Genomic DNA, 14,801 nt, shown 5'->3' with positions numbered 1-14,801 from the left:
TTCCGTCTTTTAGTGTGGGCAGGCGCTATTAAAATCCTCAGCACTTTCAGGCTAGTTGAATAATTTTCTAGCTGCTAGGTTTATAAATTAAACATTTATGGCTATATCTCATGCTATTATCCCTCCGTAGCAATACCTCCAGGCGAGGATCTTGAGCTTTTTTGGAGTGTAGGCCATGTGTTAAAGAAGAGTGAATGTTTCATTTATGCCTCATCTTATTCTTGTGCTTCTCAGTTGCAGACCATCCCTGAGGTAACCTCGGCTATTTCTTGGGAGGAAATAACCCTAGTAAGAAGATTTTGTCTGTGTCAAAGAAAAGAGCAGAGTTCACTGCGGCACCCCAAAATTTTTTAATGTCTTTCCAAGTAACTTCCCAACACACAAATATGATCTGTCATCTGCAAGCTGGAAAAAAGAAAAACATCCCATGAGCCACAGACTGCAAGGGTGGTAGCAAGAGGTCCAGCAGTGATAACTGGGACATTTGCATTTTAAGTGTTTTTAGTGGAAGCTGAATGCTTGATCGTGTCCCAGAAAAATCCCTGTATATGCACAGATGTTTGAACCAGGGGCTTGCACTGATTAATAGTGAGAGGATGTATGTAAAAAGCTACCCACATGCTGCATGTCCTTCATCAAATTATGAAGTGAGTGGTTTCAGGGGTGAAAGGAAATTGTGTGCCAAGTTTTGGCTTCTATACATAGCCAAAGAGGTTGTGTGGATTTGTCTGGTTATGTGTATCCAGTATTCTTTCTAAACAGTTATATTAAGAATATATTTTTTTCTTCTTCTTCTTCCAGGAAGCTATTTTGAGTGTGATAGAACTCAGGTGATACTCAAAGCAAGAAATTATCCACTTAAAAAATGCCAAAACGCATGTGCTTCTGCTTTAAATGAAGAGATTTGTCACATTATTAGTAGTTTATGTTGAAATTGGACAGTCTGAGATGTTGTAGATTATTGTTTAGGTACATTCAGTCTCATAATAAAAGAAAAGCAAATATTAAAGTCTTAGGTAGGAAGTTACTTCATTTGGAAAAATGCTTTGCCATCAGTAGGCATTGTTACTTACCTGAAAGGGTTGTCTATTTGCTATTCTAGTCCTTTAAAAGGAAATACTCCAAGGACAAATGCTTAGTATTTCTTCCTGCTCTAAATAAGTGGTTCTGAGGTATAACTGTTAGATTTGTCTCACTGGAATTTAATAATCATATGCTATTGCTATGGCAGTATAGTATTGGACAGTCTGAATAGGAGTCACTTTAGGTTCTTATTTTAAATTAAAAGACATTGATGTTTCAGTCTACCTGGTGAGTGTCTGCCTAAAAGCCACAACACAGCATCTCCCTAAAAGCTTGAGTTGACTTGTTAAGCAAATACAAATTGCATTCAGTCAACTCTTCTGCTGTTTCTTCCTGTGAGGCGGGTTTTGGGTCGAGATAGAGATGTTTGCTGCTGGTCAGTAGGAACTTTAATAAACTGTGTGCAAGAATAAAAAATTGTGGTTATTAGCCTGGATGAACCCAAACCCATAAACTCCTTCAAGTGTTCCAGTGAATGTGCGCCAGAGCAAATGGGTTTCTGGACTGTGACATGGAGATGATTTCATGACAGCTGTGCAGACCAGACCATGCCTACCTTTGGTGTGTTGCTATCTGAATTTCAGCATTTACTTCAAGATAGTCACTCTAATGCAACTGGAACGAATGAACTAAAGTTTCCTTTAGAACTGTTTCCCCAGTCCCAGTATGGTCATTAAATTAGATTGGATTTCTACCATCAATTATACATCGGCGCTTTTCCCTTGAGAGACTGAGTGGCCTTATGAGGATGTGAAGGATACAGTAATGATGACCCTTAATCTAAGTGTGTAGGTAATAATTGACTTCACTGTTAAGCAGGTGGGAGTTGACCAAGTGGGAAGCCCCCAACAAAGCATTCAAGTACAGTAATTTCACGCTTACAAGCTGCACTGACTATAAGCCGCATCTCCGGGTGTCGGCAACATTTCGTTCTTTGTCCATACATAAGCCGCACCCAATTATAGGCCGCTCTGTCGTTCGCAGCGAGGACCCGCATGCAACAAAGTTACCAAATAGTAACAGAATTGCGGGATCGCGGGGTTTATTGGCTTGGCTCGGGCCGTGCAGGCTCAGCCCGGTCAGGGCTGCTGATGGGGCCAGGTGGCCCAGCTCAGCGCTGCCACTCAGAGGGGCCGCTCGGGGTCAACCACCACTGTCGCCAGGCTCGCTCGCCCCTGTCCAGCGCTGCCCCGTGGTGGCAGGCGGGGATGGAGCCTGCTGGCACCCGTGGCGGTGGTGGCGGGCGGGGATGGAGCCCACTGGCACCCATGGCAGTGGTGGCAGGCGAGGATGGAGCCTGCCTGCTCCTGCGGCGGCAGGAGGGGGCAGGAGTCCCCTGCCTCCCCCCTGGGCCGCGGGGCCGGCAGGAGAGAGTCCCTGCATCCCCCCCGAGCCGCGGGGATGGCGGCACGGAGACCCCGCCTCTCCCCCGGGCTGTGCTACCTGAAGGAGGGAGCCCCCTGCTTCCCCCACCCGTGCTGCCAGCAAGGAGCCCACCTCCACCCGCTGCGTAACAGAGTAACCAATTTGTAACAATCGTGAAATCCCGGGTTTTTCTGGCAGGTACTCGGCTTGGCACCTCGGCTGCACTTCTGGGGTTGGAAATTTCAGAAAATTTTTCACATATTAGCCGCTCCTGAGTGTAAACTGTGTTTCCAGGGTGGGAGCAAAATTTTAGTCAAAATGGTGCGGCTTGTAATCGTGAAATTACTATAGATGCTTCTCCTCAGAGAAGTACCTGGATTCTCACTTGCCAGGGTTTTTTAGAAACTGCTTTTCAAATATCAGAATGTTTCCAAGGTAACCTCTTTAATTCCCACTGTGTTCAAATTACTAATTTAATAATTACTAATTATTACTTATTTATTACTTACTAATTGAATATACACATGACATGTGTAATCTGATTTAAAAATTAACAGATGCTTCTGAAAACAATCTAACACTAAATGTGATGGGGTTCTAGAATAATCTCTTCAAGGTGAGAACTTGCCTTGGCATTTCTTACCTTCCAGGTAACAGGAACAGCGCTTAGATAGTATTTCATTATTATTGTCTTCTTTTGTTCCATGCACCACTGAGTGTGTGATTGGTCATGGACTCTGCTTGCTTTTTATTGATATCTTCAGTGTTAGAGATGTTTTCAGGACTTCTAAGCACAAAGCATTTTGATCCAGTATTTGCTGTTTAGGAATAAATACATCAGAAAAGTGAAAAGATAAGAGTCTTAGTTGAATAAAAAAATGTTTTGTTTTCCAGTAACTCCTCCTAAGAAGGATCTGAGGAACGTATGCATCCTCGGATTAAATGTCAAGAATGAAAAATAAGGGTATTAGGGAGGGGAGCAAGAGTTGCTGTGATTATGCAGCTGTGCTCTGTCCTCTCAGCTCGTGCTCTCTCTGTGGAGCAAATGAACATGTGGAGGGTACATAACATCCACAGAACAGAGCCTGGGAACTCCCAAAGCAGCTGCCCTATGTCCTAGGGACCATCCAAGGAATCTATTTTCCTGCAACCTTTGAAGGGCAGTCACAACTTTGCTAACCAGCATCTGTAGTGTAGTGCTGTTAAGTGCCTCGATCTTTTCACTGTGGATGACTAAGAAACTTGAATCTGAATTCATCTTCTTTTGCTCAGTCTCTCTTTGCTTTGGTTTTACTAGTTTTGTAGATGAAAGACAACCCCTGAGGTTTTAATACTAGCTAATTTAGAGGCTGTTTCCATTATTGGGATGTTAAAGCAGAAGAATGAAATGCATGTAGGAAACAGGCAAATTTGCCAGTTCAACATGGACTGGCACCGTTTTAGATAAAAACTGGAGAAACCTAAAAATAGGCTTTGCCCTTAATAGTACCCTAAATAGCATCAGTTCCTGCCGGCAGAAAGTACCCACTCAGGGTCAAGTCTGGAGATGAACCAAGCTTCTAGTTCTCAGTCGAAGGAAAGCTGGTTTGGTGTCTGCATTCATGGTGTTCATTAGAGTCATAATAGTAAAGGCATTGTGTCACCAAATCATTTTATATAAAGAAGTTTATTTAGGTTTGTTTCATTTCCAAAGAGACTGAGTGTGGAAATAGTGGACGTCTGCCACTACCCCCTTGAAGCTACAGAGACTCCAGTGGAATGTTGAGTCTATTTTGCTTTTCTTGGATAAGAATGCCTTCAGTATGTTGCATGGCTCATGCTTTCTTGCAGATCTAACATTAGAACTTTCAGTGTAAGGTCAATTCCACCAGGAAGGTTTAAACAACTCCAAACCCCAGCTTTTACGTTTGTGCAATTATTGCTGCATTTATGGGTGTAGAAATTAAAGAAAGAAGGTAAAGCAAGTCCTAAACTTCTCTGATACCCAGGATCTCTTGGCACTTTTGTAAGCATCTGGGTTGACATTCTGATGTGGAACTCAGCTGGGTATTTCACATAACTATGACAACTATCATAACTATGTTTTCCAAACAGTTTGAAAAAGATTGAGTACAGCTGTTACATCCAAGGCAGTCTGATGATGGTTTGGGTTGATGTGAAGTTGGATATGAGTCAACAGTATGCCCTGGAAGCCAAAAGTTCCAACTGTGTCCTGGATGCATCAAGCACAGCATTGTCAGCCGATCCAGGGAAGCTGGTCCAATGTCCCGCTCTACCCTGCATTGGTGTGGCTCCAACTGGAGTCCTGTGTGCGGTTTTGGGTGCCACAATATTAGAAGAACATAAAAGTATTGGAGAGCATCAAGAGGAGAGTCACTGAGGTGGTGAAAGGCAAGACTTAATGAAAGGCAGCTGGGATCACTCATTTTGTGAAGCATAGAGAAAAGAAGGCTGAAGGGTGATCTCAGTGAAGTCTGTAACTTCTTCAAGAGGGGTAGTGGATGGGGAGGTGCTAATTTCTCTCTGGTGATCAGCAGTAGGACATGAGGGAATGGAATGAAGCTGCATTGGTAGAAGTTCAGATCGGACATTTGGAAAAGGTTCTTTGCTGAGATCACTGGAACAGACTATTCAGGGAAGTGTTTGTGGCACCAAACCTGTCAGAGTTCAAGGAGCATCTGTATGATGCTCTTAAACATATGGTGTAATGTTAGGTAGTCCTGTGAGGAGCAGGGACCTGGACTAAGTTTTTATGGAACCCTTCCAGGTTGTGATATTCTGTGATTCTATGGCAGTTGTGCTTATTAATTTCTCGTATTAGGACTCACACATGCAGAGAGATAATTAGAGGTGTGGCTACTGTTGGTAGGTGTGGGTGAGAGAGACCTGAGAGCTGAGTGAGGTGATGTGTGTGGGTGAGATTTTGTACAGATGAATTATTGCCCCAGTCGGGCTGTGGGGAAGGTGCAGCAACCCTGGGGCACTGCGGGGAGGGAGAACGCTGTCCGCGGTGCTGAGCTGCACCCTTCCTGTCCTGGGCTCTGGAAAACAAGGGTGCCTTGCTTTGCCTTGTATTTCTTCCTTTTTTCCTCCCCTGGATATGGATGAAGGAATTATATTCAATTGAAATGGTATTGTTCTGGGACTGAAGTGCATTTACAATTTGCTGCATAATGGACCAAAAAAAAAAAAAAAATTAACAAATAAATGAGTGAGGTTCCTGAAATGAAATGACATACAAGGGATATTTGTATTTCCTCTGTGGGAAAGGTTAATAGAGCTGAATGTAAAATAATACTTTGTGAATAAAAATATGATAATTAATATGTGTTCTCTGAACAGCACAAGAAATAATAACAATTAGATGCTTGTGCTGAAATTTTTTACTGTTACAAAACACACACTAATTAAATGAAGGCGGAAAAGTTGTTTCTTTTACGAATCCTGTTATCAGAAATATTCCCTTCTTTCTTAGAGAACAGACAAAAAGTGTAACCAAAACCAATTGTCTTAACCAAAAAGTTTGAACCAAAACCATTTAATTTCCTTATGAAATACATGAGAATCATTACTTATACTATGAGTTATATGTCTTTGTAATCTTGGTGTTGATCAAAGAGTTGTATAGCTGAAATAGTATTTATTCTGTTTACTATTAAATGAGAGAGAAAGCTTCATAAAGGATTGGCATCCTTTTATATGTGAGCTTCCTGCTGTGTTCTCATTACTTCATTAAATAAAAATACCTTAACATAATCATGAGTTTTAGTAAAAGTTGCTCCTGTCTTTTGCAACAAAGGTATATGTTGAAATCACTGGTAACATGGCTTGTGAGTTCAGTGTCTTGGAATACTTTTGTGGATGGGTTACTTTCACCCTCAGCTGTTATCATCACCAGGGAAGAAGTAGGGATGAATTTTGATGTTTTCAGGCAAGGCTAAAACAAAATGTGTTTTCTCTACCAAAATGCTTTCACCCTTAGGCTGCACTTTCCACATTCAGGATATGCTGTCTCTTACTTTAATGGATAATTTGCCCTTTTCTTGGCAATGGAAGAACAGGATGCCTCATATTCTTGTGTCTGCAAATACAGTCTTTCAAACTTTCAGCACGCAGTAGTCCTTCTGATACAACCTAGCTTGTATCTCATAATGTTTCCAGCTCTTGTCTAGGCACTGAAAAGGAGATAGTGTTCTGAAAACTGATGCAGATTTAAAGGTCAGAACCCATAAAACATTGTGATTCGTAGCCAATAATGTGCCTTCTGGAACTGCCTATTTAGTCTGGAGTTGCAGCATAGACTTTATCTTCATTTTGTCTGGGCTTCATCAAATATGTGTCAGGTGCAGTGACCAATGAAACCAGGAGAGATCTGAATTTTACAAGTGGCCTTCTGTAAGAGAGGCAGCAGGTATAGATGGTTGTTTCTCAGATGCTGTGGAGCCATATGGTGAGAAAAGTGTTGTCCTTCCCATTTTCTCAGTTACTGGTTTGATCCAACAGTATGGAAGACAGAGTTCTGGCTCTGTGTTGGAATAAGATTGTGTGATGCTTAGAAACAACGAGATGTTTAAGATGTCATAGATACTTCTGGCTCTTTCTTCCTGTTCATCTGTGTATTAACCTGAGCAAAGCCTCAGAGGCTGTAGCCACAAGAACCGGCATATGGATCATCTTGAACCCTACTAATGTATAGCATATACCCAGCTAAGTGGGAAGTTACAACCATTAAGCAGGCAATTTCCATCATGTCAGTATGAGACTGTTAAATACCTGCATTTGTTCTTCTGAATCTGCCTTGGATCCTGTAATACATAATGGAAAAGAAAGGCTCCCCCTTAGTTGCTGGTAACTGGCCTTGTGACTGATAGCAGCCCCATGCCTCCTACAGAATCTGGATTTGAGCAGATGTCACAAACTCACTCTGGACATCCCTTCAGCATACAGATAGCAATTGCCCTCCATTTGCCCTCCACAGGCACAGCTGTCCACAGCAGGCTGCTGTTTTCATTGGTACCCGTAACAAAAAAGGACTGTTCTGATACTGGAATATGCATATGGGGCATTATTTGCTTTTACTTTTTTGTTATTAATTTCCAAACCTCCACTGAAGGCACTGGCTGTGAATCCCTTGATTACAAAGAGTAATTAATCGATCAGATCTATTTTCTTTTCGTTGTCCTGTGGACTGAGAGGTAGTGATGTGCAATGTGGAGGATATTCCTGATAGAGATAGGCTTTGCAGGATTTGCAGAAATGCTATCTGTGGTGTACCACCTGACATTCAGTGAGCAGGCTGCGTGCTCTAGCATCCCCCACGCCATGTGCCTACATGTGCATTTTGTATTCTGTATTTTATGGTGTGATCAAAACCAGTCTTTGGCTAATGTTTCAGTAACTCCTATTTCTCATTGTTCTTACTAGCAGCTGTAACATTTGCAATATCAATCTGTGGCAGGAAGCAGGTTTCCTTTTTTAAAGAAAATCTGAAATAATTTAGAGGCCACCGAAAAAGACAGCTTGCAATTGCTACAGTCTTGCAGAGGAAACAGGCTACAAGACAGATGCTGGTTTATTTAAAATCAGACAAACAAAAAACCAAGTCTTGTGTTTTTTTCTCTTTCTCTTCTTTGCAAACTTAAGGAATGTATTCAAGCATCTGGCTAATTCACATACCGTTAATTCTCTAAAGATTATGTATGCACACCCAATTAGGCCTGCATAATTTATTTTTAAAATGAATGTACTCTCATATTTGTGTTTTATAGCTGTGCCAAAATCTTAAAGGGCATAGAAAGGAGAATTTTGTAAGAGAAATGTGCAGAGTCCTTTCCCTAGAAAGGCTGGAAGTATTACTAGGACTGTACCTAATCTTAGTTTTAAAACCATAGACAGACTTTTGGCTATTAGTTAATGGGTAAATGGCTTTTAAAATACATGAATGAGTGCTTGTTAGAAAGTTTGATATACAGCCTGGCTTCCTATGGGACCTGGCAGAGTGGGCACCCATCCTGATGTGTGAGGTCTTATTGTATTGCAGCAATATGACTAATCGTCCCTTTGCATCTGGTTTGTGGGCTGCAGCGAGTACCTGCTAGCTGTGCTTTCTTGAGGGTTTAATAGTCTCAAACAACTACAAGGACATTGCTTTCCAAAGGCTGAGGGCCTGATGTCTCCTCTTACTCTTGTGTGGCTGTCCACCAGCTTAGCTATTGAGGCCAGTACCACTCAGAAGAATAATTTGGATCCTGGCAAGTGGTGGATTATTGTAGCCTTCTTCAGAGGATGTATGTGGGGTGGGAAAAGCTAGTCTGTACCCTGACCTCCATTCATCTCTCTGGTGCAGTGACACTCTCAACTTATTCTCAGCAGCAAATTCCTGCGAAGTCTGCTAACCAGCAGTGGAGAGGGTGGTTAGTACCGCCTGCTTTATGTCAGGCTTTACTGGAGTAAAGTTGCCATGGAGATGAGTGGGAGTTTAACTGAGCAGGGCGCTCGGCAGTTTGTCCTTGTGCGTGTTAATCTGTCTGACATGTCATGTGGATCAGATTTTGCTCTGCTGCTCACATTTGAGGTCCACTTGCTTTTTTTGCCCGATTCACATGTAGGAGAGCTGAACAACTGCCACGCAGTATTCATAGAACTGTGATATTGAAAAAGGCAGAACTGGGATTGGTGCCTGCTCTTCCAATTTAAAACTAAATCTGGGCAGCAAAGGATGTTTAGTGCAGGTATCTAAGCCCTGTAAACTGGAAGGAACTTTCCCAGCTGGAAAAGGCTGGACCCTTTCTTATGACAACAGTAAGCATATTGGCTGTCTGAAGAGTTATTTAGAGGCAGAAACAGAAATCCTACAGTTAGGGAGATGTTGGAAGGTGGAATCCTCCCAATTCATTTTAGGACTTGTAAAGCAGATTAAAATATGGGGGGGGGCAGTGCTGAATATAAATGTCTGCTTTACACTTACAAAGGGTGTGCAGGCTCCACGTGCTCAGAAACATTTCTGGGAAAACATCAATTAAAATCCTTGGGACTGACAAAAGGCTTCAAGGCTGTTGAGGTAAATGGTGACTCATACTGGCTGAGAAGCAGGAAGGAAAAGCATTTAATGGCAGTGCACACACCAAGCTATACTCTGAAATGAGGCTTCCCAGGGGACTGACCTGCAGGCACTGGAATTTTAGCCAACATCTGCTGATCTACAGCCTTCAAAGGTGAAGAACCAAATATTTTTCAGTGACTTGGCAGCATGCCTACTGGGTTTTTCAATGCATGTAGGTTTGCATGGTGTTATGGAGAGAAACTTGACATATTTCTAATTTTAGAGTAAGAGGAAACAGCCAGCTGGTGAAAATATTTGGAAGGATGGGTTAAAAGGTTGGAAACTTTGAAGGAGAGGGGAGAAGGACAGCGTAGGGCAAATGCAGAGATGGATCTTTCAACACCACTTGCTTCAGCAGAAGCTAAGGAGTCCTGAATTTACTGCCTGGACCATGGCATCAATTTGAGAGAGGAACAAGGTTTCTGCTGTGTTTATCCTAGAGAAAGGGGACTGGTCCTTCCAGCATAAGCTAAAGCTTGTGCATTTCATAGACTGGTGTGAGCCTGTTGTGTTACTGGAAAAAGGCCTGATCACATGCATCGAAAGCATCTTCTCCTCCTCCCCCAATCTCCTGTACCACTCGTAACAATTTAATCCTTAGCAGTTTGTCTTCAAAGGCTGTAATTGATCTGTCTGTGATTTAGCTCATCAGACACTCATTAAAGAGTTTGCAGCCTTTTTTATTCATGAAGAATGAGAGTCAAGGATCTAAAATCACTCTGTCTTTGTCTTAACTGGATTCATTTAGTATTCTGGGATTTGGGAAGGCTAATAAACTTAAACGAGCTATTATTTAAAGGTGAGCTGCCAAGTGAACAGGAATAATGATCCAAACACTGGCAGTGTGCCAGAGGCTCTCTGTCGTCAGGTGTCAGGTGTGAGCAGCAGAGGGAATTGTTGCTAAAACCCCAGATATTCCTCACTGCTCTGCAGTGAGTGTCCCACAATGCCGTGCCATTTGTGATTGGACAATACAGCTTGCAGGGGAGCTGCTGAAGCTGTGTCTGCTGTGAAGATGGCATTTGTACTAGTGATGTCAGTGGGATACACAGAAATATTTTGTGCGTTGCATAGAGCTTGAGCTTGACATCTGGTTTTCTTTATTAGGGGCTACTATTGTTGCGAGCTGTCGCCTGTGCTCTGGCGGTGCCTGTAAGGATGAGCGCTTCTCACGTCGCTGGCACACACATGCCGAGAAAATGCCTCTCGCCATCCTTTCTCAGGGATACGCCGGCAATCCACAAAGGAGAGCAATACCCCTGAGCTGCAGAAAGCAGTTTCCTTTCCCCACTGCTTCAGTAAACACTTGAGACATTTCCAAGCTGTAGGAAGAGGAGATGGGATAGGTGATTCTCCATTCTGCTCCTTCCTGAGCCTGGCTGCACATGCCACACACTTCCAGAAAGAGGAATAATTCCCTATAACTGTTGGATTATTGTGTAGTCATATGCGTAGTATCATCAAATTGCTTGTGCCTTGAAGGTCTCGTAAGGGACTGTAACCACACATGAGCTCTTAAGTTGTCCGTGATCTTTTTAAGGCACCAACTCTGCCAGGGAACACATGCAGCTCGCTCCTGGGTCTGCACCAGATGTTTGTTCGGGACTGACTTTGTTTGGGAACTGTGGGAAGCTGGTGGGGCCCCGCAGACAAAGCCGTCCCTGCGTGAGGGATCTGAATCCTGGCAGGACATGCTGTCATTTACATGAACTGACTTCCCACTCGCTGTGTGTGTCTGGATTGGGAAATCTTTGGGAATATAAACCTTTCCTAACTGCTCCGAGTCACAGTATTTATAAATACTCTAAGCTTGTGTTTATAACTGTACATCATCCTATGTAAATATTAATACCATATTTTTCTTTCTTTGTAGTGTACAGAGGCCAAAAAGCATTGCTGGTACTTTGAAGGATTATATCCTACATATTATATGTAAGTAGTCATTACTTTTCTTTTTCAAAAGAGAATTCAATTCTGTAGGCTCTTAGACTATTACTCTTTTACTAATTATACTTTTTCTATAACTTCTGTGAGACTTTTGCAAATTAAGAAAATGAAGATGCAGTAAACTTTCATTTCCCTCCTTCCCTATAACACATATCTTTTCCCTTTTTCCTTATTAAAAAAGTGTACAGATTCATTTTGCCACACATATCAGATGACCTTTCCAACTGAAAATAAAACTCAAGTACTTAAACAGCTCTTATTTCAGAACACTGAGAAGAAGCATAAGTAGAGCAATGTGAAGGCAGTTCTCCCCTTGTTTTGGACAATGACAGTTAATCAGACAGAGTACCAAGAATGCTTTGAAAGTAACTTGTCCCTGTGCTAATACTGTTGTTTAATTTAGAGATTATTTAATAGATTACTGTTGTTTAATTTGAGATTATTTGTTATCCATGGCTTAATTGTTCTTTTGATAAGTGGCATCTGCATTCACATCAGGCTTGGGTATGAACCAAATGTCAATGACCTGTAGGTGTATGACTGAGGGTTTCTGTAATTGCAGTTTTCTGTTTCATGCTGCCCACAGCAGTGACAAAAAAGTGGAGGTAATATGTGGATGGGAGGTACATTCCATGTGGATCTGGGGGTAGAAAGGAGATAAATGTAGTAAACTTTTTGTTTGGGTTGATAACTTTAAAATTGCAAACAACTGTAAACATAACTTTAAAAAAAAATAAAGTGGGGTGGAAGAGCATTAGGTTATCTGTTCTCTGAGCAAGCTCTTTTTTGCTGAAGGATTGGAAATTACTATAATCTTAATCCTTATGCTACCCAAGAACTTCCCTCCCTTTTCATTTCCACCTCCACTTCATCTGCCAGAAGCAGGAGAGAAATGCTAGTGACAAAAAGCAGCCAGGAAACCAATTGTGAAACAAAGCCCACAGAAAGAATGAAACACTATGATAGAAAGAATGAAACACCATGATTTAATCACCTGTGATCCTCGATATTAACTGCTTAGCACGTGTTAGTGCCTAGAACTCACTGTCTTTTTTTCAGATGACTGAAATGTTGCAAATTACTCATAAATGATTGGCCAGAACAGATGGGGGAATTTAAATAAGTTCATTTTCTTTGCATGCTAATAACAACAGACTTTGGTTCCACCTACATTTTATATTGCTTTTCTGCAATGTGAGAAAGAAGCAGGGATGTTACAAAATTGTGAAAATCCCACTGTACCTTGACATTCAGGAGTGTGTTATTCCTCATCACCTTGGTGTTTTGCTTACCTTTCTGCCCACGTGCTTTCACAGGTGGTGTTTTGTCTCCCTTGGCAATACAAGGGCTACTTGGAGACTGGGTATTTGGTTCAGACCCTTTGTGTACATACAGAGTCCTGCCAAAGCAAGGGTTACAAAAAAATCCTGTTGTATATTGACACTGTCAGGTCAATCAGAAGACTGTCACTAGTCATTGTTTGTTTTGCAGTAGTTACTGCAGCACCATGTTACCCAAGTCATTGCATGAAAGTGTTGTGGTTACCACTCTCCTGAGTAGTGCAAGTAAATGGAAAAAGGAAGGGGAAGGGAAGGGTGGGATGTTTGTGCTCAGCAATTGTCCCGATGGTGATGAGTGTCACGTTAATGCTAATGTTGTTGTGGTTATGAGTTTAAGTGGGCATGAAGAAACACTAGGAAAAGATGATAAGGATTTGGGGATGATAAAGCTCAGAGGATCGATACTATGTGTGACAAATGAAGGAATAGGGAAAGGAGTAGGGAGAGGGTATTTGGAGTGCACAGGAGCCCAGCAGGGTTAAAGGGGAGATGCATCAAGGCAATAGGAAGGTCATGCATGTCTATATTGCCTGGGCTGTTCTACTTTGTTACTCCTGCAATTTCAGTTTCTGTTGTCTAGGGTCCCCAGCTGCTTCCTACGTGCTCTGTCTTTTCACACCTGTATGGTGGAGAAGAGGCACAACTCCAATCTCAGTATCTTAGGGTGAAGTCCCATTGCTTCAGCACTTGTTTGACCCTTCACTGAGTTAATTCAATTTGTTATTCCCACAGAAAGTTGTTCATTTTAGCACATTCGAGTCAGTGTTGAATCAGCTTGGTATAGTTTTTGGCAAACACTGGTGAAATGGGAGGAAGGGAGTATTCTGCATATTGTGGAGGAGGAGGCATGAATAGCATCGTCTCCATCAGTATATGGTTACATGTTAAATTATCTAAAAGCATAATGCATAACTTTGTCCTGAGACAACCTCCTCTGTACAAATCTAGATCTGGGATGTGCTGTAGTGAAGCAGGTTTTATTGTATCTTACAATTTTTGTAGCAACACTCCATAAGAAGCAGATATATTTAGATGTACATTTAAAGGAGTTCACAATAGATTCCATTTGTTTCTATCCCTGTTTTTTTACCCAGTTAATATATGTAGTCTCTCCTTTGGTCTCAAGACTGTCCTGTCTTTGGAGACTTACAAAGCCCAACAATGCAATCCTTTTTAATGATTTCGCTGTGATTTCAGTCCCATGCTGACACTCTGTCACATCTCTCACTGAGACAGTTGGTATTATAATGAAAAGGTTGGCATGTCAGCTCAGAAATGCCAAGTGCTGTGTCTACTCACGAATGCAGTATGGCATGCTGGGACCAAGATATCCCTGAACTGGCCCATCTACACGTCTTATCACTGCTGGGTAGGCACATTCTCCTAGAAGGTGCCTGCCTCTCTTTAAATTACCCAGAGTAATAGAAATCTGGTGGACTCCTCATATAAAGTGGTGGTTTGCTTTTATGAGAAGTTTAAAGGCAAGATAGCTGAGTTAATCTTTCCTGTAAAGGCTCTACTTCAACCATCCAAAGACAGATAATGTGTCTGCTAAGCCAGAGGAACAGTGTGCCAAAAGAAGTGTTTGGGAAATTCAGATTTGGGGGGGTAAAACTTGACAGTTCCTGTTTTAGAGCTTAAGGGTTTTTTAGGTTTTTTTATTCAATCTGCCTTTCAGTATAATAATTTTAAAAAGAAAAATCTGTTAGAGATATTGTCCAAAACTTTCTTAAAACTTGTCTATTATGTTTTCTGTCTTTCAACTAGGGCAAAGGTTGGAGATCGCTGTTCCAGAACTAATGATACATCTTTCTGTCCAATTATTGAATGGTACTAGTATTTTTAAAAAATAATTTTTCTAATGGACATAATTATTCTATCCTTCATATATCATCAGTAAGTTTTAGTTTAATTCAAGCATGTTTCTTTCAAATGTAATTTCATTTCTTAAGGCTAGACTGAGG

At 41.7% G+C, this 14,801-nt stretch overlaps 1 protein-coding gene across 2 annotated transcripts in view; it reads left to right on the top strand.

Annotated features, from left to right (window-relative positions):
• Positions 1 to 14,801, top strand: part of VOPP1 (VOPP1 WW domain binding protein) — a 64,145-nt gene that overhangs the window by 33,801 nt on the left and 15,543 nt on the right. For both annotated transcript variants that reach the window (XM_033074895.2, XM_033074887.2), the window contains exon 2: positions 11,424 to 11,482. In XM_033074895.2, coding sequence (XP_032930786.1) covers positions 11,424 to 11,482 — 59 coding nt within the window. The remainder of the gene's footprint in view (positions 1 to 11,423; positions 11,483 to 14,801) is intronic.

Source organism: Catharus ustulatus, chromosome 1 (assembly GCF_009819885.2).
Source record: "Catharus ustulatus isolate bCatUst1 chromosome 1, bCatUst1.pri.v2, whole genome shotgun sequence".
Lineage (NCBI taxonomy): Eukaryota > Metazoa > Chordata > Aves > Passeriformes > Turdidae > Catharus > Catharus ustulatus.
This window is presented reverse-complemented; position numbering and strand designations above follow the sequence as displayed.